Genomic DNA, 23,106 nt, shown 5'->3' with positions numbered 1-23,106 from the left:
ATTCTGTGTGGCCTGAGCTGTTCTGACAACATTTAATTACCCACATATTACAGTCAAGGGATGCTTTACATACAAAGGTACATCTTTAGCTTCATTTGAAATATCTGAAGACACAAAATTCCCACGTGGCAACAGCTGGGTGAGCTGAGTGATGACACTTCCTAGTCCTCCGATCAAGAACGTCTCCTCTCTCTGTGATGCTCACCGCTGCACAAGCTTTCCACGCACAACGCATCCAGCTGGTTCCTCTGTGACCTGCTGCCTCTGGAGGGGGTGGATTCTAGAGGAGTCCACATCCCGAAAGTCAGAAGTTGTTTCCCATCAGAAAGGGATGCCCTCCTCCCTTCTCGGTGGTGGCAGGCTGGCAGGCCACGTCCTCTACCTCTGCCAAGCTCTCCCGGGGTCTCACTCCAACAGCCGCTTCACCTCCTCGGAATCACCGTCTTGTCTACCATCCGGGTATCACCCACCTACTGAATTACTCCAGGGCGCGCCTGGCCTGGCAGCCTGCTCCGAGAAGCCTAAGTCCAGGCCACGTGGCAGACAGCACTGAGGACGTCAGCCACAGACCGAGAGATCTTCATTTCCAGATCACTGCTCGTTGCAGGTAGATGTTCCTACCTGAACATCTCACTTCCCGAATTCTGAGTTAAAACGACGTTTCTCCAGCTCACCGTGCACACCACACATTTGGGGATCCTGTTAAAACGCAGATTCTGACTCAGTGGGCCTGGCACAGGGTCTGCACGTCTGTGTGTCTAGCAAGCCCCAGGGGACCAGCGGCTGCTGGGGTGTGGACTGCACTTGGAAGAGCAGGAGATTAGCAAACTTACAAAAGGAGAAGGCGGTTCCTGAGGTGAGAATTATCTGAAAGAACCAGACCTCCGAGACTCGGCTTCCTGCCATTTTAAAACTTCAAAAACGTGAATCTTTTAGCATCTGTGCCAACTTAATATCGGACTTACACAAATAATCGCCGTTCATAATGGTCCGTGAGAAGAAACAGACAGATGGTTCCTTCAGTCATCAGGCATTGATTATTGCATATGCATTCTGTGGTCAATACTTGGCATTATACAGAGGGGTCGGCCAACGTGCCATATATTCAGAGTGCTTAAAGTCCAGTTGGCAGAAAGACTACCAGGAACAAGGAGTGGGCCACCTAAAGCACCACCTAATCGCTCTACACTGGTGATCCCCAGGCAGGGGCCACATCTGCATGGGGGGTGGGGGGGGCAGAGATGTCAAATCAATCACACTTCCCACTAACGCACCCCCCCCAAATTATGATGCTCACTCTAACCCCACCGTTACGGTCAAGCACTGGCAAAGGGAGCTGCATTTACTTTCAGGAATGCCTTCTTCTGCAGAAGGCTAAGGTGGGAGAAGAAGATGAAAACCATGTTTTCACTTGCTTACAGGAAGACAGTGGGGGTAAAGAAGTAAGGAGAACTGGTGGACATGGACATTCCAGGTGGGAGGCCGATGCAAAGAGAAACCAAGAACACTAAAGACCCTCCACGTGTTCCAGCTTAGGTCAGGGGCAACGCAGACCATGTCCTGAAAACCTTCGAGGATCACGTCCATTTGTCTGAAATGAGGCCAAGCCTCAGGCAAAAGCGTAAGAAAGGTCATGTCCAATTGTGACGTGACCTCTTCGTACCTGTCCCCCACGTCCCCCGGTATCTTAAAGCAAAATCCTGAAGCGTAGGTCCCTCCCACCATGGGTCTCTATAGGCTCCCAAATACCCATCGCAATGACTGGGCCTGAGTCCCATATCTTTGTGCTTTCATTCGTCCAATGGGTCACTGACAAGGAATATGCTTATTTAAAGGACTATTCCTGAAAAAATTACCGCCTTAACCCATTACGATCAGTATAGACCTCCTACTCTTTTAACAAAAAAAGTTCCTAGTAGTAACATTGTAGCAGAACATTTGTTTGTTTTTATATGTGTGTGTGTGTGTGTGTGTGTGTGTGTGTGTATTTGTTTATTTATTTCAGAGAGGAAGGGAAAGGGAGAGAGAGATAGAAACATCAACAATGAGAGAGAACCATTGATTCAATGATTGAGCCCACAACCCAGGCATGCGCCCTTGACTGGAATCGAACTCGGGACCCTTCAGGCCACAGGCTGACGCTCTATCCACTGAGCCAAGCCAGCCAGGGCTAAGGCAGAATGTTTCGTTAACAATTCTTCCTTCCCTGCCCGTCCTCGGCATGGCTCACTGTGGGAGAGTGTATTTCTGACAGATGCCACTTGATGTGCGAGAACTCGTTTCTAATCGTTGTCGTGAAGAAATGTATTTCCTACTCCACTGGTACAATGCTACCTGAGCGCGGTTCCCTAAACAGCCAGCGTCCGTCTGCATCGAGAAGTGTGAGGCTCCCTGCCCATCCCTTAGCCCTCACATACTCAGGGATCCCAATTCCACTGCGCCCAGTTTTCCCTCTTCCTGTCAGTATTTCCTCGAGACCAGGGGCCCTTTCTCTTCTCTGTGAACGGAGCAGCCTGTGGATGGGCTTCTGGGTGCAGCTTCTGCTCTTCACAAAGCCATCACCTTCTCCTCTGGACATAAACCCAGCGCACCGCCCGCCCTGCCCCCGACTAACTTCCCCGGGCCCGTGAATAACGGTTCGCCAACACAGAGACCTCCTCGCCTCCTCGCGCGAGTTTTCAGCGATAAATGAACAAAGCCTCGCACCAAGCACGCCTCCCCGAACAGATGCCAAGAGCTGACTCATCCTCAGCATGACACCGGTGGCTTCACCCCACCGTACAGTGCGATACCCACTGGCACGTACGTGGTAGCAATCGCTCTTTCGCACTCTTACTCCGCGGATATTGTGCAACAGCCAACCGAGGCCTCTGACAAAGGAACTCTGTCGATAACTCCTGGTTTCTCTCTAAGGATAGTGCGTGCCTTTAACCTCCCAGCTGACTTCCCAAGTGTCTTTTCAACAATATGACTCATTTTTATTGCTCCAAGGATCCTCTCACGGTGCTGCTGGAGTTCTAGCCGCTTACCTACAGGGAGCAACAGCACACGTTAATTTTGTCATGGAAAGCGTCCTGGTGGGCGTGTCCTGGAAAACGTCAACCGGGTCACAGAGAAGCCACTGTGCTTTGTTTGAAAATGACACCAAAACACCCGTGGCTTCCTGCCACGATTAGACAACGTTTCCTAACAGGCGGTGACTGGGGAGCAGGGGCGAGTGGGTGGTGAACCCCACAATAAACAGTCCTGAGACATCGCTGTCACACCTCCCTGGGCGCTTTTCGGTTTCAGATACAGTTCTGAAATGGCCGCTCCCACAGATTCCCCCGTTTTTATACACAGAGATCCGCACTTTATATTCGCAGCGAGACGCGGGCCCCAAGGATGTTTGTGATGTACTCAACTGTGGCATTGACACGGCTCTTCTCATCACGGCTTTCACTCGCCCATGAACCACTTCTGAGCTGCTGGTCTATTTTTTTGTGAAACGGGGATCCAACTTAAGACCGGCGCCAACAAAAATGGTTATTTTAACAGAGGAACAGCAAGCAAGCGATACAAAAAGTGTACTAAGCAAGATAAAGTGCGCCATATGTAAGGTAAGCTATAGTAACCAGTGCAGTTTTCAGAGCACAGACACAATTTTTAATATTGTGAGTTTTAAGAACATAGTAAGACTTCTGCTACAATCGCCAACACTCTCATACATGCTCCGTCACTCCTACACCGCCTTTCTGATCTCATTTCCAACTACCCCCTGGCCACCCCACCCCATCTTGCTAATCTTCGAACACATCCAAACACATTCTCACCTGTGGGCCTTCGAAATGGCTGTTCCCTCTGCCTGGAACACCCACCCTCAGGCATCTACATGAGGAACCTCCCTCGCCTCCTTTTAATAACATTTTGCACTCGGATGTCGAGTGTGACTCGACACGGTTAGCATTAAAATAAAGGAATTGAGAAAAAAGCAAGCGAGTGCAAAGGGTTAAGTCTTTGTTAAGGTCTCTTTCACGGTGATGCCTGCTCAACCATATTGACCTTGCTCTACTTTCTCTTTTTTCCAAAGCCCTTGCCGCCTTCCCTGGCATGCTATATAAATCACTTATTCATTTGGTTTATTAACTGTCTCCCACTCCCATCCCTCCATTCCCAAGGGCAGGGATTTTTGTTTTATTCATTGGTATTTCCCGGCACCTAGATCAGAGACTGAATCACAGAAAGCGCTCAATAAATAGCAGTGGAATGAATGAATGAAATTTCTCATTGCTTTTTCTTTCTGACCACCAAATTGTCTGCGGATCTCCCTTTGAGACTTAAACAGAAAATGGAGAGCTAGCAAAGATTTTCAAGCAAGAAAATCTTTCCAACAGATCAGTATTTTAATTACACAGGTGAGAAGATGAACTCAAGTTTGGAAAGGCTGGGTGCAGAGAGTTAAGCTGAAAGGTCAATCCTTGAAAGAGATGATGAAGGCCACAGTTTTCCAAAGGACTAGGCCTTCTCAACCGGTTCATTTCAACCCCACCATATACATATCTATGGATACATGACCAATGTTTGTATAAACATATATATGTAAGCATATATGCATGCACACACATAAATATATATGATGAACTACTCTAGAAGCTGAGGACATTTTTCTAACCTATGGGTATTCTTCATATGAAAGCTAATGACACCCTGGCCAGTGTGGCTCAGTTGGTTGAGCATCATCTGTGTACAGAAAGGTTGCTGGTTCGATTCCTGGTCAGGGCACATGCCTGGGTTGCAGGCTCAATCCCCGGTAGGGGGTGTGCAGAAGGCAGCTATTTCTCTCTCACAGCAATGCTTCTCTTTCTTTCTTTCTTTCTTTCTCTCTCTCTCTCTCTCCCTCTCTCTTTCTAAAAATCAATAAAAATATATATTTTTTTAAACTAATGACTTGGGTCATAGTTAAGACAACCATATTTCACAGTTTTCCTGGGAGAGCCCGGGTTATATAGTTCTTGATATAGTTCAAGGACTCTCAAAAATGTCCTTGTCTGGACAAAAAAAAAAAATTACATAGTCATCCTACTTATAAAAGAAATACATAAATTTCTTCTTATTCAGACATGCTGCCCAAGCTTCTGAGGACTGTAAGGGAGTAAGAAAAGGTGACAGCCATAATAAACTGGAACACCTCCTGGCCACCACCGCCACTGAACTATTCAAGACAGACGATTCTTTAGCAAAGGAGCACGGTTGTTGCAGAAATGGGTGCACAAACCATATCTCCAGCTTTGGAACCCAAACTCCTACCAGGCCACCGGCACAATCTCACACCCCCATGAGAATGCTCCCCCGGGGAGCAGGCTCCACCGTTCTCCTCTGCAAGCCCTCTGCACAGGAGCTGGGGCCCAAACCCAAGGCTGGGGTCAGAACACAAGGGCTCTCCCATCAGCCTTGTGGCCCTGAGGGCTTGGAACCTCGGAGTCAAGTCCTCGCAACAACACCTGTGCTCTGAACTCTCAGCAGATCTCCAGAACCTGGACCAAACACTAGGTCCCGAACCGTTTACTCCCGTCCCGTCTGCGGGAGCCACGCGCCCAGCAGGCCTACAGACAGGTTTGGCCGAGCTGCTCTCCGGAGTCACAAGAGTTCCCCCACTTCGCGTCAGCCCCGGGTAAACGGGGACGTGTTCGTTCTTATCGTTCTTGGAGACAATGATAGCGTAGGCTTCGGGCCACTCTAGACACTGAACAACTGAAGGATGCAACTACTTTATTTCCTATATATATAAATAGGTCCTTTTATATAGCGATCCTTTTACCTTCTTCTTCTATCTCCCTTGCTATTTTCTTCGATATGCATATATTATTTGTTTTTATTTTTCTTATCTTTGCATGGAACAATAAGAGACTGCCATAAAGCAAGACTCAAAATGTGAGGTCAGGAGAGGGTGGTAAACAGTGAAGATTCCTTAACATGTAGGATGATCGTATGACTTATCACCCAAACCAGGACGCTTTGACCTATGACAGGGGATGCCCTGGATAGTTTGATAAGCGAGGCCGACAGGAATCAACTGGGGCTGTTGCAGGCAAACCCGGAGGTCCGGTCACCCTTCCGACCCCTCACGCATCCCCTCACACCAGAGACATCCTGTGCACCAAGACCCAACCCCTGCCTCCGTCGGGTCAACCAAAATGCAAACACAGTCCCTCTCTCCTGCAGGCCAGGTCTCCTTCCACCACGGCGCTGGCAATTCCCTACCCAACACACCATGCAAACCTGGTTCCATGTTCCCCCACGGAAGCAGGCGGCCGCACGCCAGGGCGTGGACCAGGCCAGTCCACAGCAAGCCCGCGGCCTGGAGCTTCAGGCTCCTCCTAAAGGAACACGTCACAAGAGACAGCGCCTGGCAGGATGGGACCCAGGTACCGGCCACAGACGTAACGAGCATTTTGAACGACAGATCCTTTCACTGACGCCAGCGCACACTGGACAGAGCCCAAAAGCCACCTCGCCTGCAAAGCACATGCATCCAGACGAAAGGCCACAGCCTCTGTCCTCCTCCCCAGGCCACAACCTTCGCTGCTTTGCCTTTTGCCGAGGTCCGCGACGGACAAGGCGTTAAAAGAATACGAAAACGTGCACACTGTCCGTGCGAAACCGAGCCCGTGCCTCACGTCCATTCCGTGCTTCCTGTTCAGAGGGGGTCCACCATGGCTCCTGCTCCTCATTCAGCCGTGTCCTGCGCCTGGCGAAGGCTAACGTGCTGGAAGCTCTTCCCTCACCGGCACCGAGGGAAGGCCAAGTTTGTGGCCGGGCTGCGATGTGCAGCACATAAACAATCCACAGTGGTGGTAGGAGCAGGGACGCTCCGCTCGCTCACCGCCAAGGTTCAGCGTGACGCCGGTTTCCTCACAGGCTCCACAGCCATTCCCAAAGCGTCATGGCCAAAGGCTGCTCAGAGCTGTGATGGAGGCCATGGTAAAGCTACCCATCGCTGGGGGGCTGTGGGGGGAGCAAGTCCTGAGAGTTGGGAACCACCTGTCCTGGCGATGGTGGAAGAAACTCCTTTAGAATGAATGGAATGGATGCAGTTGCATTAAAGCCCTTTCAGCTAGCAGACACCATGCGTCCGAGGAGCCATCGTGAAATGAACAAGAGCTCAGGAACGTGCGGCTGTTTCCCCCCCTGAGTGGTGCCATCGTATGACATTCAAAGACTTTTTTTTTGTTGTTCATATAACTGTTTAAACTGCTTCACACAACCACACGTGAGACCAACGTGTGCCAAAGCAATAACCCAAACAAACAGCTTCAGGACGACTTTTTAAATGTGCAGAGGAGAACTGAACTGGTTAGGCTGCTGGTCTCCCCTGAAAGATCAAGACTGTGTCTTCCCCACCCTCTACCCCACCCCACTCCATCTCCCAACAGTGAGGTGGCTAACGTGGCAGGAACACAATGGCCCTTTATGCCGGGCTCCCCACGGGAGGGCGGCCATCTGCCTCCCACACTATATAAACAATCCCTGCAGGAATCTGCTGATGGCCACACAGATTAGCCACCTCCAGATTGTCTCACCATGAATGACATCCTCATCCCAAGGAGGCCTCTCCTTCAATAAGGACAAAGATGAGCCCAATAACTGAGCCTTCTTTGTCTGTAGGTCATGGAGGTGTCCGTTTAAAGATAACCTCTCAGAACACACAGCCATCTGTGAGGGGCGGGGGAGGGATCTCACTAGGCAAAGGAAAAAGGAAATAGTAAAAAGGAAATAATACTTGCCTGGCCAGAGTGGCTCAGGGGTTGAGCCTTGACCTATGAACCAGGAGGTCACAGTTGGATTCCTGGTCAGGGCACATGCCCGGGTTGTGGGCTCGATTCCCCAGTGTGGGGCCTGCAGGAGGCAGCCCATCAATGATTCTCTCTCACCATTGATGTTCCTCTCTCTCTCTCTCCCTCTCCCTTCCTCTCTCAAGTCAATAAAAATATTTTAAAAAAAGAAAATCATACTCAGGTCTGATAGAGGACACTACTAATTACGTTACCATCTTTTTCTAAATGACCAAGCAAGGAAACTACTCAAGAAGAGACAAGCGCCACTCTGACAAAGGAGCGGGTACCAGGAGCATTCCAGGTCCGCTGGGCTCCAGGACGGTGCACGCAGAGACCTGCCGATAGGCTCACGCCTGCCTCGGGGAAGTTTGCCTGCTGCCCACCTGTATCTGGGACGGTCGCAGACGCGTGCCTCCTCCGAGTGCAAGATCTATGGATCCCTGTAACTCTGGGAGCCCCTGCAGTGTCCCCACGGACGCCCCCCTCGGAAGGAAAGAAACGTGCCCGTCCAGACGTTCCTAAAACTCAGAGGAACCGCCGCGGAAAACACTCGAGCTCCGCGAGCAGAGAGGCCGGGCGCGGGGAGCCCGCCTCTGCGGCCGCACGGCCTCGCGGGCGCCTCCGTCTTCCTCCGCAGCCCGGCTCCTCCAGGCCCGAGCCAGCGAGGCAGCTCCCGAGCCAGCGAGGCAGCTCCCGCACGTCCCGGCCCAGAGGAAGCGCAGCCTCCGCGCCCCCGGCGAGGCTCCCAGCCCCGAAGTGCGCGCCCGGGGTGACCGACCCGCACGCGCGTCCCGACGCCCACCCGCGCTCGGGGCAGCGGGAGGCCAGATGTCAAATGAATGACCGCGGCGGAGCCCGGAGGAAAACAAAGCCGCCCCCGCGGTCCGGTGCCTGCGGCGGAGGGCCCGGCCGGGCGCGCACTCACCGGGCTCAGCGGACGGGGACGGGCGCGGGCGGGAGGCCCCGCAGTCGTCGATGTCGGGACCCGCGCCCGGGTGCTCTCCGCCGGTCCGCGCGCCGCGGGGAAGCTGGCGGCCGGAGCGCCGCTGCGCGTCGCATGCAGCTCCTGGCTGCGGCGGCCGCTGCTCCGGGGCCGGAGGACCGTGCGCCGCCGTCTCCGCCCCGGGACCCACGGCAGCGCCCGGAGAGACGCGGCAGGAGCGGGGCGCGCCCTCAGCGGCCGTCCCCGCCGCCCCCCGCCGCGGGCCGGGGCTGTGCCCGCCTTTGTGCTGGCATCGTCCTCGGCTCCCACGGACCCGGCGCGCCTCCGGCAGCTCCTCCGGCCGCTCCGCGCCGCCGCCCACCGGTTACGCCGCGCCCCCCGCGCGCCCCGCGGATTGTGCCGAGTCAGCAGCGGCGGCGGCGGGGACGCGCGGAGCCATGGCTCCCGCCCGCGCTCCGAGACGCCGGCTTCGGGGGCCGCGAGGTCCGGGCGCAGCAGCTCGGCGGCCCGGCGCGGCGCGTCCCCGATCGGCCCGCAGCGCCCGGCTCGCCGCCGCTCGCTCCCCAGGCGCCGCCCGCGAGCTCTCCGTGCGCGGGCCCGCCCGGCCCCTCTCGCGGCTCCCCGCCGGCGGCCCGGCCTCCCTCCCGCCGCCACCCTCCTCCGGCCCGCGGGCCCGACGCCCGCCTCCACCCCCTGCGCCCCGGCCCCTGGAGGGCGAAGGGCCCGGCCGCTCACCTCCGGCAGCGCCGGCGCCCCTCCCGCCGGCCGCCGGGGCAGCATCTGCCCGCACCTCCCGGCGGGGCGCGCGGCGGGGGGCCTCCGGCACGTCGGGGGCCCGGGGAGGGGACGGGAAGGGGGCGGGGGGGGACGGGCAGACCTTGGCCAGCGGGACCTTCCCGGGAAGGTGAGCGGGCGGGTGCGGCGGGGCGCAGGCGAATCCGAGGCTGCGGAGGATCCCGCTGCTCCCCTGCGGCGCGGAGGGCAGGATTGGAAACGGCGGCGCGGAGGAGGGAGGGGGCTCCCGCCCAGGTCGTGCACCCAGACTCTTCCGAAGTCCCACGGAAAAGCTGAGTGGAGGGGTGTCATGCCTCGATTTCCCCAACTGCAAGGGCAAGACCGTCACACTCCTGTCACCTACACGGGGCGTGGTCAGGGTTAAAAATGGATTGTTGGAAGCGCTCTGAGCTACTTCACCTAAAGAGGGCACTAACGTGTAAAAATGTGCGGGATTGATATTTCCGGCTTTCTCTGTGCTGCTTCTGTGCATCTCCATTGGCTCAGGCCCCCTTGGGGAAAGGTGAAAACGCTGAAATGAAGGGACCTTGCCCTATGCGTGGTATCTACCCAGGTATGGGAAAGATTTACTGGACTTTACAGTTTAACAACTGCACCTATATGGAGGAGGTCCCAAAACATCCCCCCCCCCCAAAAAAAAATAGTGGATATCCCGTAATTTGGCTTTTTTTAAGATATGTGCTCTCGGTATTCATCTCTCCCCCTTCTCTGGTAACTAAGGGTGGGGGGGAGGGAGAACTGCCCTTCCCCCGGCGCAGGAGTCTTCCTGGTACCAGGATGCTGCCACCTGCCACCTGCCACCTCCCACCCAGCTGGCCAACCACAGTGCCTGCTCCCCGGATGGGAATATTGCTCCAGCAGCTCAATCTGGGGCTTTGCTGAATCCGCTCAGAAAAAGAAGCCCTGTAAACTAGGGTGACTCGTTTGGAAGGACACAAACCAGTGCTAACAACTACCACCACTGCCTGGGGATGAGGCCAACCTCACAGGAAGGGAAGCTGAGGGAGAGAAGGTGTCTTTTGAGCCTTGGAAGGCAAATGGGACTGAATGGACTCTACCCCTGAAGCTGATCAATCCCCTCCTCCCCCCTCTATATCCTCAGGTCAGTCCAGCTGTGTCCTGTCACATGTAACAGAAAGCCCTGCCTCGTTTATTCCCCTGGCTCTGTCCATCCCAAGCATCATTGGCAGGTCCCATGAACGCCACACACCCACCACACACAAAAAAACGCCGGTACAAACATGTTCTCTTTCTACACCTTACTCAACCGAGCAACCCCACACCTACTACCCTCAACCTCCTGTATTACTTAACCACTGTTACAATTGAGCTTGAAACAAACAAAAAATAGGGTAAAAATAAATAGAGCTAAAATGGATCATTATTGCTGCCCTTAGGGTTTTTGGGGGGTTGTTTGTTGTTGTTTTCACCTTAAAAGCAATTCCAGCCCTCGCCGATTTGGCTCAGTGGATAGAGCATCTGCCCCAGGACTGTCTCACCTGAGGATACTTTCTCATTGATTTTTAGAGAGAGTGGAGGGAGAGGGAGAGACAGAGAGAAATACTGATGTGAGAGAGATACATGGGTTGGTTGCTTCCTGCACGCACCTGGACCAGGGCCAGGGAATCTGCAACCAAGGTACATGCCCTTGGCCAGAATCAAACCCAGGACCATTCAGTGCCCAGGCTGACAGAATATTGAGAGAACTCCTAAAAGTCCATTTAAAAAAACTGAATTCAAAAAAGGGCAAAGGACCTAAATAAACATTTCTTCAAGAATATATTTGAATAGCCAATAAGCACATGAGAATATGCTCAACATCACTCATGCAAATCAAAACTAAAATGAGATACTGCACCACACCCATTAGGATGGCCACTATTAACAAGTAGAGAACAAGTGTTGGTGAGAATGTGGAGAAATTGGAACACGTGTGCACTGCTGGTGGGAATGTAAAATGGTACAGCTGCTGTGGAAAACAGTATGGCGGTTCAAACACTTAAAAATAGAATTACCATACGATCCAGCAATTCCACTTCTGGATGATAACAAAGAGAATTGACAGTGGGGTCTCAAGGGATATCTGTACACCCGACTTCAGAGCAGCATTGTTCACGATAGCTAAAACGTGGGAGTAGTCCACATGCCCAGGGACCGATGAATACATGAGTAAAATGTGGAATACACAGACCGTGGAATATTACTCAGCCTTGAAAGGGAAGGAAATTCTGCAATATGCCATATGGTTGACATGACACTAAGTAAAATAAGCCAGTCACAAAAAAAAAAATACTGCATGATTCCACTTACATGAAATAGAGTAGACAAAATCATAAAGACAGGAAGTATAATGGCGGTTGCCAGGGCCTGGGTGGAGGGGGAAATTGGGAGATATTGTCTGTTTGCTTAATATATTTTTATTGATTTCAGAGAGGAAGGGAGAGGGGAGGGAAAGATAGAAACATCAATGATGAGAGAGAATCATTGCTCAGCTGCCTCCTGCACACCCCGCTACTGGGGATCGAGCCCGCAACCCAAGCACGTGCCCTTCACTGGAATGGAACCCAGCACCCTTCAGTCCGCAGGCTGACTCTCTATCCACTGAGCCAAGCCAGCTAGGGCTGGGGAAGATACTGCTTTAACTTTACAAGATGAAAGCGTTATAGGGACAGATGGGGGTGATGGTTGCACAACAGTGTGAATATATTTAACACCACATGACTGTATGATTAAAATGATTAAGAAAGTAAACGTTATATCTTTTACCATAATAAAAATAAATAAGTAAAATAAATTGAAGCAAGAAGCCCTGCCCTAACATACCCCCTCCCCGCTTGGGACCAAAGCCGGGAGAGGACATTTCTTTGGAGGCTCCCACCTGTCACCCTGGGGGCCTCCCCGTCTCTGTCTGCCTTCTCCCATGGCCCCCCAAATCTGGAACAGATGTGTTGCTCTTACTTCCCCTTCCTGTCTCCCTGGGACTTCCTTTGGCTGGAAGCAACGCCTTTATAACAGGTGCTCCTTCCCAAACCTAGCCTCGTTGCTAAGCTAGGATTGGGGGGCAGGAGGGGGGGGCATGTTAGCCTACTGAAGAGGGAAACTAAGTCGGAAGGCAACTTTAAAATATTGCAATTGCATTATCAGCAAAGGATAGTTAACTTCTAAAATACCTTCAACATATACTATCTCATTTGAGAAAATTAATTCATTGTTATCCCAACGTAACGGTAAGAAACTAAACCACAGAGAGACGGAGTCATTTGCCAGGACCAGCACCAGGCCTCTGGCTCCTCGTTCAGTGTGTCCCCCGCTGTGGTGCGTTGTCTCTCTGGTTAAAATAGCTCTTCAAGTATTTTTTACAGTTTGCCTTCAGATACCGAAAATTAACCTCCCACTCAAATCATTCACTCGCTTAGATCGCTTTTGTATTTGTTTCCATCGTTGCCTCGTCGGTTTCCTGTTTTCTTATTGTTTTCATCTTTTCAGCATCTTTATTAATACGCCTCATAACATTTTCAATAATATTCACATCGAAAGAGCCCCAAATTGTCTGTTGAATGAATATATCTCTTCATACTCTCTTGAGAGCAGAAGCCAAAATAAACTTAAAGATATGAAAAAGGATCCCGCAAGAGGATGGTATTTTGGTTATATAATGAAGAGATACAATGAACCTTTTAAAACTCCTAACTATATTCTATACTTGGCATATTTTTCTTGTTGATGAACAAATAAATAGTCAGATAAACCCAGCATTTTTGCTTGGCTCAAAATTCCAACCGAAACAGGACTCTGTTTGGGGAGAAGACTGTGGGGGATGCCATTGCTTTGGGCCAAAGAAAAGACATCTTTCCCAGAAGCTGTATCCTTACTGAAACCTGTGCCGAGGAGTCTAGGTTGTGTCTTAATTCACAGTCACGCAGAGGAAACAGGTGACTCAGCATTAACCTAAGAAGACTTACAATTAAACAGAAGGACAGAAATACATTGTGAAATCAAAAGCAAGGGCGAAGTCCTAGAAAAAAAAATACATACAGAGGTTAACATGTTGGCCCTTTCAATGCTAGGCTTGCCCCTTGTCTGGGGGCCAAGGTTATACCGCAGACAGCTTGTCATTTTATAGTGGTTTTCTCAGTTTTCTGACCCACCTCCTCTGGAGAACCATGCTCCTCACTTCTCTGCCCTGTTTTGCATCCTGGGAGACAATCCACGTGCTCTGTGCACAGACTTTCTGGGAGAAGGTTGCGGGGGGGGCGGGGGGAGAAAGGGGTTGGAGTGTTTGCTCTCAACTCCCTCCGTGCCTTGGTGATGCAGTTACAGGCAGTCCCCCTTCCACTCCTCCAGGCCTCACTGGATTCCAGGACATCAGTGCCTCCCCTTGTCCCTTTGTGCTGTGGCTGGGCCCTGGATGCCTCAACAGTCCCCGTTCGAATTCTTACCTCTGCCCACGCCTTCCTGACACTCTGTGTTGCACCGCAGTGTGCCTTCTATTACTCCTGAGCTGCTCACTGGCATTCTTTTCCAGGGCACTTACACTTGGAGGAATGACAGATTTGGACACAGTCAGAAGCACATTTAAAAAGAAAGTCTTTACAGTTCAGATCAATAGAGTGCAGGTCCATAGAACTCAGATCCATTTCCATTAGGTCATTTCAAACCTCGGTTCATTGAGAGTTTCTCTCCTCGTTTTAGAGGCTCAGATTGTTCCGATTTTATTCATTCACCTGGAGATGACACAGCCATCGGGAATCCATTCATGCCAAACAAACTCACAGGACACTGAGTTATATTTCCAGACTTCCGTGTATTACCTTGCAGAAAGAAATCTCTGGCACCGGGAACTGCTAGGCCATCAGCTCCGAGTTCTTCCTCCTCGCGGATAATACCATTTAGAGTCTCAAATTACAGGTCAGAGGCTTGCAACATTGGAAACAGTTAGAACCAGAGGACTGGATATCTTTAAGGGTTTTCACGTGAATTTATTCAGACATAATGCATTGCCCTTATACACTGAAAGTGTATGCCTACGTGAACAACAGAAACAAACAGTACTCACAGGGAATATTATAAAATATGGGAATGAACAAGTTAAAACTAAATAACAATATGAGTGAATCTCACAAGTGTAACGTTGAGTGGAAGAAGACAGATACAAAAAAGCATAGGTTGTATGTTTCTTAGTTATAGAAGTACAAAACAAGGAAAGCTGATCAATTCCATTTATTAGTCAGGACAGCGGTTACCTTGGGTTAGGGGGTGGGGGTTATGACTGGAAGAGAGTCTCAAGAGGGGATGCTGAGAAACTGTGTTCTCTTTATTAATCTGGGTGCTAGTTCTACAAGTGGATTAGCGTGTAAAAATTTATCAAGTTATCTATATATATATATAAAAGCCCAGCAACCAAACAGTGGAACGACCAGAACGACCGGTTGACCAGTCGCTATGACATGCACTGACCACAAGGGGGCAAATGCGCAACGCAGGAGCTGGCCCCTGGTGGGCAGTGCGCTCCCACAGTGGGAGCACTGCTTGGCTAACCGGGATAAGCAGCTGCTCCCGCTGTGGGAGCAGCCGCTAGCAGGCCCAGGGTGAGGCTGAGTCTCTGAACCTATCAAATTCCTGAGGCAATCCAGACTCTGGCCTGACCCCACCAGCTGATGCAGGCCCTCTAAGGTGTGTTCTAGAAAGAGCGTGGGGAGCTGGCATAGGCAGATGGCAAGAGGGGATGTGACAGTGGACCCCCCCGGGGAGGCTGTCCTGCTGGCTGAGGATCCTGGAGCACGGCTGCCCTGAACATCCCCGATGGTGTCACCGACCTGGCGTCACCGACCTTTGTACATCAAGGACATTCACCGAGTGGCTTTGGGGTGCAAAGCTCTCTGCCAGTTTCCTCCAGGACACAGAACACGCCTTTACCCAAGACATTACCCCAAAATATCAGCTCAAACCAATTTCCTCATTCAGCAGCCGCTCAGAGGGCGGGTCCACAGCCACGCGGCTGACTGGGATGAGCGACTGCTCCCACAGCGGGCCGATCCCCGCAGGCCACGCCCCCCACCAGTGCACAGATCCGTGCACTGGGCCTCTGGTACATTTATAATAAGGGTGCACATTTTGTATTTGTATTAGACTTCAATTAAAAATTTTTTAAAAGTTATCAGCACCACTCCTACAACTATAGCTGCCCTTTTCTGGACAACACTACAGATCTACTGACCAACTACCACCAGCCATGCTTCTCCAATGGGGTGTTCATTATCAGCACTAAAGCTTCTAGCACGACGTTATCTGAAATAATCGTGTCCAGCATCACAGCTATTTTACATTAGCCTCTCGTGCTCTCTGGATGTCTTTCAGGTGAAGCGTAATGGTAACGCTCTAATCCCATTCACAAAAATTCTTATAAACAATTTCTTAGACTGGGCTACTTCTGGAGAGAGTTCCCTCGGCTGGAGGAAGGTCATAAACCCAAACCCAAGGCCGCCGAATGGCACCAGCGGTCCCCTACGCCAAGGCCAGAGTTTCCCACAGCCTTGCATGTGGACAAAGATGTGTGCCCTGGCCACTTCGGTTCTGTGTGTTTTGTCTCCGTGTTGACTGGCGGGGACAAGCATGGTGTCCTCAGCCTACCAGCCTACACAGGGCTCCGCTGGCTTGCTGATTAAAAGCAGCTCTTATCTGGTGAACTCGGTAGGAAGCTCAGTCCCACCTGGCAACAGTTGCCACGCCAGAGGGACTTTGTTTGAACAACGTGCAGAAACGTCACTCAGGAGCAACCCCGCAATGAAGACGTGCATTCCTTTTTGCCGTGACCTCCTAAAGGAGAGTCACTTCTCTGAGTACTACATAGAACTGTTTCTAATAACTATAGCCGTTTTATTATTTCAGGCCTCGATTGCTTTGGTTCAGTTGGTTTACATAAGATGTACCTCACCTGTTTTCAAAAGAAACAGGAAAACATTCGTGGCCTTCATAAGAAGCACCTTTGGGGGAAGCATTCCGGCTTATTACAACTTCCATGAGGATACTCGACGTACAAAGTTTCCCAGGATGTTCAGTAACAACAACGTTAGAAAACGACACTGCGATGGAAATTGTGAAATACCCCCTTGTAAACCCTCCTATTCGTGACAATCACACTTCCAGGGGGAGGTTTTCTAACACAGTCATAAACTCTCTAACCCACTTTCTAAAATCCAGTTGCAGCTGCATTATGTTTCCTTTTGTTAATTCAAGTTGTGGTGCATCGAGGCGTTATTAGTCCCCGCTGCTCCCCAGGATTGCCACCAACACGACATATCATAAAGGAGCTAAAGAACTGATGCCCTGGCAAGGTGGGGACTTCTCAGTCAGGTATGGTTCCAGGTGGAAGTGCACTGATGAAGGCCATTCTTTTTTTAGAAGAGGCATACTGACTAGGAGACTGTAACCTGGCTGTCCCGAAGCAACAATCAGTTTGGGGAACACACAACATCCCACGAGCATATTACCTCCCACTCCAGGAGAAACTAGTAAAGCCTTTTTCCCTGGCAACAGAACATGGACTTGACCGGAAGTAGGGTATTGGTTTCCTATTTCTGCTGTAACGAACTACCACAAAGGTAATGCCTTCAAAACACACACACACACACACACACACACACACACACGTGTGTTATATTGCAGTTCTGGGGGTCAGAGGCTGCAGCCACTTTCACTGTGTTCTGTAAATCATCGAGATAGATACGAGACACCTTAATGAGCCAATTAATTAGGAGTCGTTTATTGTGCGCGGCACAGAGCGAGGTGCTTCTTTCAAATCTCTGAGCGAAGACACAGAGGAAGTTTCCCGTATTTATAGCTCTCGGGCCCTTTGTCTGCAGGTTTTACGAAGGGCTCTGTGTGAGTTGTTGTTACAGTTTGTCATCTTGGATACATAAAGAACAAACATTTGGCATAAGAACATGGGAATTATTATCAGTATTAGTCCATTACGTTAGATGGCTAGCTTGGAAGGTCAGACAGTTTAAGTTTTTATCTTTTTCTATTATTCAAACTAAAACAGTTATTCTACAGACTAAGAGACTATCTAAAAATGACAGAGTTTATAGAACAAGGGACTACCTAATAATAGCAGAGAATTTCAAACAGCAGTTTTTATATACAAGATGGAGGTTACTATGGTTCAACTGCACCGAAAAGTCCTGGTATCATCAGGCCGCCTTCTCTGGAGGCTCCAGGGGAGAATCCATGTCCTTGTCTTCTCCAGCTTCCACAGGCCGCCTCTACTCCCCGGTTGGTGACCCCTTCTTCCAGGCACAGCCTGACTCGAGGTCTACCTGCAACGCTAGGACCCAGGGACCTCGGCCGCCTGGGGACTTCATCACCAGGCTGGCTCCTCTCACGGTAGCTAGCTGGCTGCACAATCCCATCTCCCTTGCATCCTCCTTACCGTAAGCCCATAGGCAGAGGGAACACCTCCTTCCCCTGAAGCCCCTGCAAGGTTTCCTGGGGTCCCATTGGTTTAAATTAGATGATGTGCCTGTTTCTGGGGGCTGGGATAGAGCGATCCATTGGCTTAGGCCTCCATCAATCAGGGACCTGGCCCTACAGACGGAAGTGGAGTCCATCCCACACAAGCAGCGTGGCCGAACCCCCGGGAGGGTGCAGTCAAATGCCACGGGTGTCCTGGAGACGATGGAAATTCAGGGGAGGTCCAGAACACGTAGAGTAGGAGGCCACCACTTTCACAAGAGACTTCTCCAGGAACCTAGAAAGAGAAATGGAGCCATAGAAGAGGGAGCAAAACTGCTTCTAGCTCGGGAAGTGAGCGTTTAAAGCCAACACCTGCATGGCCGGTCCTGGCCAGCCTCCCAGGCTTCCTTGCTGCTGACATGACTGTTCATGGATTCTTTTCCTCTCTGCACCGGAAGCAGCCAGGGCTGGTAGACACTTCTCCTGGGGGGTGGGGGGGTAGCCTCAAGGTTAAATCTACTTCACGTGTATTTGCAAATACATTATGCAAGAGACTCTATGTCCCAGAGACACTGTGTCCGTGAGAACTCTAAGTAAGATGAGGGGTGTCATACACCATCTCCCGGGAGCAACAGGAGCCCATCTCTGCTGCTGTGTGTATAGACTCAGCTAACTTTTTTAAATAAGCAAGGGCTTCCTAAACGTTCAGGCTTTGTTTTCCCTTTCCTTGGTCTATGTACACCAAGTCTCCGTTCACAGGTACCCCCAACCCATCACACGGAGTAGGTTCTTTCACAAACAGGCTCCAATCTGAAATAAGGTAAATTTCATTTCATCTCTTCATTTTTCCAAAAGACAGAAAAGAGACATGCATGTGTCCATGACTGATTTTTAAAAAGTATTAATTATTTGCCATATTTATTTTAGTTTTTGTTTGTTCGATACTATTTTTTAGAACTATGACAGTTTAGATATAGCTAAATAAACCCCAATTCTCACTTTCTTCCTTCTTTTCCTTCCATAAAAATAACCACTACCTGAAGTTAGTGCATATCATTCCTGTCCTTTTTTTATTATTATTTCTGGGGTTTGGTAACATTTTTCTCTTATGTGTATATATCCAGATGCAAGATACACGATGGTTCAATCCTAATATGGTTAGGATCCCAGCAAGAAGCTGATGACACACTCAAAAGAGTAATGAGAGCAAGGGAATGAAGGAACTTTACAGAGGTATGGGCAGTGTTTAAGACCAAGAGGTGGCGCTCTGGCCATTGTGGCTCAGCGGTTAGAGCATCAGCCCACACACCTAAGGGTCATGGGTTCAATTCCAGTCAAGGGCATTTGCCTGGGTTACAGGTTTGATCCCTGGGCCCCTGTCAGGGCAGGTGTGGAAGGCAACCAATCGAAGTTTCTCTCTCACATAGATGTTTCTCTCTCTCTCCTCTGTCTCTCTCCCCCTCCCTCCTTTCCACTCTCTCTGAAAAGCAATGGAAAGAATATCCTCATATAAGATTAACAAGGAAGGAAGAAAGGAAGGGAGGGAAGGAAGGAGAGGGAAGGAAGGAAGGAAGGAAGGAAGGAAGGAAGGAAGGAAGGAAGGAAGGAAGGAAGGAAAAGACATGGCTAAAAACATACCATATAATTCATACATTGAACGTGTGTAATTCTATTTTATTTCGCATATGCAGAGTATATGTGCATCCATCACCACAACCACTTTTAGAACATTTTCTTTATCCCAAAACAAATCTCTTACTTCTTAGAAATCACCCCAATACCCTTTCTTTTTCAAATCTTTTGTTCATTTGCTATAGCACTACTAAAACTAACATTGCTATCTAATTTATACAATTCCTTAACTGACACAATATACAATATTCTTCTGAATTCTGACTACAAAATCTAAAGAACTAAACCAGATATATTATGGTAACCTATTAAATGTACTGGTAACATTCATGTTCTTTCCTTATTTATAACCCTGGTGGTCAGCGCACATCATAGTGAGTGGTTGAACTCCCAGTTGGTCGAACTCCCGAGGGGACAATTTGCATACTAGCCTTTCATTATATAGGATGAAACAGCAGGTTTGGTTTTTTTTACTTTATTAAGCTGTTCAGTTTATGCAAGTAAAGAAACTGACTTTTGGTAACACTATAGCTCGAGAGAATGTTTTCCATGAATACCTATTTTAAGAAGCCAGGATGCTTTCCAGGAAGAGAGTATACGAGGATAAAAAATGAAACCAGCCAAGCTGTCAAAGGTTTCAGGAGACAATATGTGCTTTAGAGCTAATGTAGAAGCTTGATTTTTATTGTCAATATGTGCGAATGGATGTATTACTTTGTGGGTCTTCTGTATTGATTGCTATGGGGAAACAATGAAGAAAGCAACATGCATATGGATTTTTCTATTTGTTGACGGCCAGAAGAGAAACGATTCTACTTGGTAATATAATCTTATCAAATAATGTTTTATGAAGATTCAGCCTTTTTCCATCTAATAATTGTTTCACCAAGATATCCAAGTGATCCCTTAACCTCAATTTGAATGTTTTTAGTGGAATATATATATATATATACATATATATATATATATATATATATATATTTTGTAGGGGTCTACCACAATTGTAACAAGGTACCATCTGTGTCTAAATAAAATTAAGAAATATCTATAAAGAAATCATAGACTATAGCAATAAAGGAACAGATCCTGAGAAATAAGATTTATAATTGTTTAGCATTCAATGTCTGGGTGAAATGTTATTTTAATTTCCACTTTTTTCACCTACCTGAAATTTCCTACATTTTTGAGATACAGTCTTGTTGTACGGTTCACCTGTAGCTTATCTCAGAGCCTTGTGTTTTGAAGGGCTGGGTTCATACTTTATTACTATAACAAGGAAAAATATTATTAATTCAGGAATACTTATCTGAATACATCACTTACATTTAACTTAACATTCTTTAAGATATGTATTATGTGCATTTTTCTTTATGTGGTTTTAAGAGACAGACATGATTTTTCCCATTCCACATATCCTGTAGGTATGATGACCATATAACCTTGAGTTCCTGCAACATTTCCAGTTTGTGCTTTTTGCCTTGGCACCCTTTTACTCTCAAAAGTGCTCTGGTTTAAATAATAAACATAAGAAGGGGGGAAATCAATAAATTTGAAAACAGAAAATACATATAGGACTACTGGGTTATTATTTTTTTAGTGAGTTTAATTAGTGTCTCGTAATGATTTTACCTAAGTTGGCAATCTATGTACATAGAGTTGTTTGTAGTCTTTCCTCATTATCCTTTTAATCTCTGTAATTTTTGTCTTCTCGCTTTTTTTCTTGGCCAGCCTGCTCAACAGTTTATCAGTGTTATTCGAAGAACTAGCTTTTGGTTTCATTGAAGAGATTGAGACTCAAGTCCAAATAACAATTCTGTCACTTACTGGCTGTACGGCTCTAGGCAAATTACTTAACTTCTCCAAACCTCAGTGGTCTCAATGGTAAAATGGGAATGTAAGTACTACATCTTCAGGTTACAGCTGGGATCAAGTGAGGCAATAGATCACACAGATTCAAAAGATGACATACACTGTTATTACTACTCAATCAGAAATATCAGAGCTGAACTGTGTGAGGCAATTTAAAGAGAACACTTATGGTTCTTCCTGATCATGTATTATCCTCTTAAGACCAAAAGGATAATCTTAGGGAATGCAAAATGAAGGTGCAGCAACATCACCAGAACTTTGACCTTATTCTTGTTTGGTCAGTAGAATCTTCTTTCACAAAGTTGAAAGTTATTGGTGTACCTACTGCCAGAGATCTTATGAGAAGCACTAGAGGCCCAGTGCACGAAATTCATGCACGGGGCTCAGCCCTTGCGGCCCCGGCTGCGTCTCTGCCTTGCTGCTCCACGGCCCCGCCCACTGGTCGTTCCAGAAGATCGTTCTGCCGTCTGGTCTAATTAGCATATTAGCTCTTTAGTATATAGGATTGTTACTAACGACCAATTCAACTAACAGATGCATCTTCACAGCCCTGGGCCAATTCACCAGCTTATTAAAAACTAAGAGACTCCTCCAAATTCTAATCTTCACACCCAGACCTAATACTTAACAAAGGTCTGGACTGTCCACATAAGGTGAGAAACCGGTTAGTGAATTTGCCATTCTCATGTCTCATTGTCCCCACAAGATATGGAAACTAAATTTTGTGTGTCTGCGCTTCTTTATCCACGGAGTACTTTTTCGACTCCGAGGGGAGACGGTTGTGGGTAACTCTGCTGTCATTGGTGTATCTGCAATGTCAGATCATTGCCAAGAAAGCACATGCCTTTTCCCGGCCTACAGGCTGAATATGTAAATAGTGAAGGGAATGGGACGCAGCTTCTTCCGTAGAAGTGTTCAAAATGTATTCGCCAATTCGCTCGTGTAACAAGGACCAACCAAGCATCTACTGTGTGCCAGACGTTGTATTGGGCGTCGACAATAAAAAGATCAAAATAAAAATAACAAAACTCCTGTCCTCAAATAGCCTACTGTCTAATTAAGGGGAGATAAGACACACTGTCAATTATAAGGCAGTGCAATAAGTAAGTACTTTGGGAGGGAACAGAATGGCCTCACAGAAGAGGTACCATTTCTGTTGAGTTCACCAGACTGACAAAAGGCAGGGCAAGCCTGGCAGCGGGCACAGAGTCTGCAAGCACAAAGGCCTGCCAGGAGGCTTGAATTCCAGGTTCCCCTGGGGGACCAGGTGCAGATGAGGCTGGTGAATTAGGCTGAAGCCACGAGCAGTTTGGGCTTCATCCCGTTCAACGGAAAACTACTTAGTTCAAAGGAGGGCCCTTTACATGTTTCTTTAAGCAAGGGACTGAGAATCAGATTTACCTTTTTAAAGACCATTTTAGCAGTTATATGAAGGCCTCACTGGGAAGGGTGCTTGGAAAACCAGCTGGAGGGCTGTATGGTATCATACTGAGAAAGCATGTGAGCCACATGGAATCCAGGTGAAAAGATCTTGTTATTTGAATGGGGTCAACAATATAAAAATGTTTATCAATTGAAAATCAAGAGGGAAACCAGGAA

The 23,106-nt window shown here is 48.8% G+C and overlaps 1 protein-coding gene and 1 long non-coding RNA gene across 2 annotated transcripts; both read right to left on the bottom strand.

The window, feature by feature from the left end:
• Positions 1-16: 16 nt before the first annotated feature.
• Positions 17-9,537, bottom strand: LOC129150686 (translation initiation factor IF-2-like). The gene is made up of 2 exons (XM_054722860.1): positions 8,740-9,537; positions 17-699 (listed from the first exon to the last, which is right to left on the bottom strand). Exons 1-2 carry the CDS (start codon positions 9,535-9,537, stop codon positions 631-633), a joined length of 867 nt encoding a protein of 288 aa, XP_054578835.1. The 3' UTR covers positions 17-630.
• A 7,749-nt stretch (positions 9,538-17,286) lies between these two features.
• On the bottom strand, positions 17,287-23,032 carry LOC114233352 (uncharacterized). The gene is made up of 3 exons (XR_003619510.2): positions 22,909-23,032; positions 20,804-20,904; positions 17,287-18,301 (listed from the first exon to the last, which is right to left on the bottom strand). It is a non-coding gene; the product is annotated as an uncharacterized LOC114233352 (long non-coding RNA).
• Between the last annotated feature and the right edge of the window lie 74 nt (positions 23,033-23,106).

This window comes from Eptesicus fuscus, chromosome 11 (genome assembly GCF_027574615.1).
Source record: "Eptesicus fuscus isolate TK198812 chromosome 11, DD_ASM_mEF_20220401, whole genome shotgun sequence".
Taxonomy (NCBI): Eukaryota; Metazoa; Chordata; class Mammalia; order Chiroptera; family Vespertilionidae; genus Eptesicus; species Eptesicus fuscus.
Note: the sequence above shows the minus strand (reverse complement) of the source record. Positions and strands in the feature narration are given on the sequence as shown.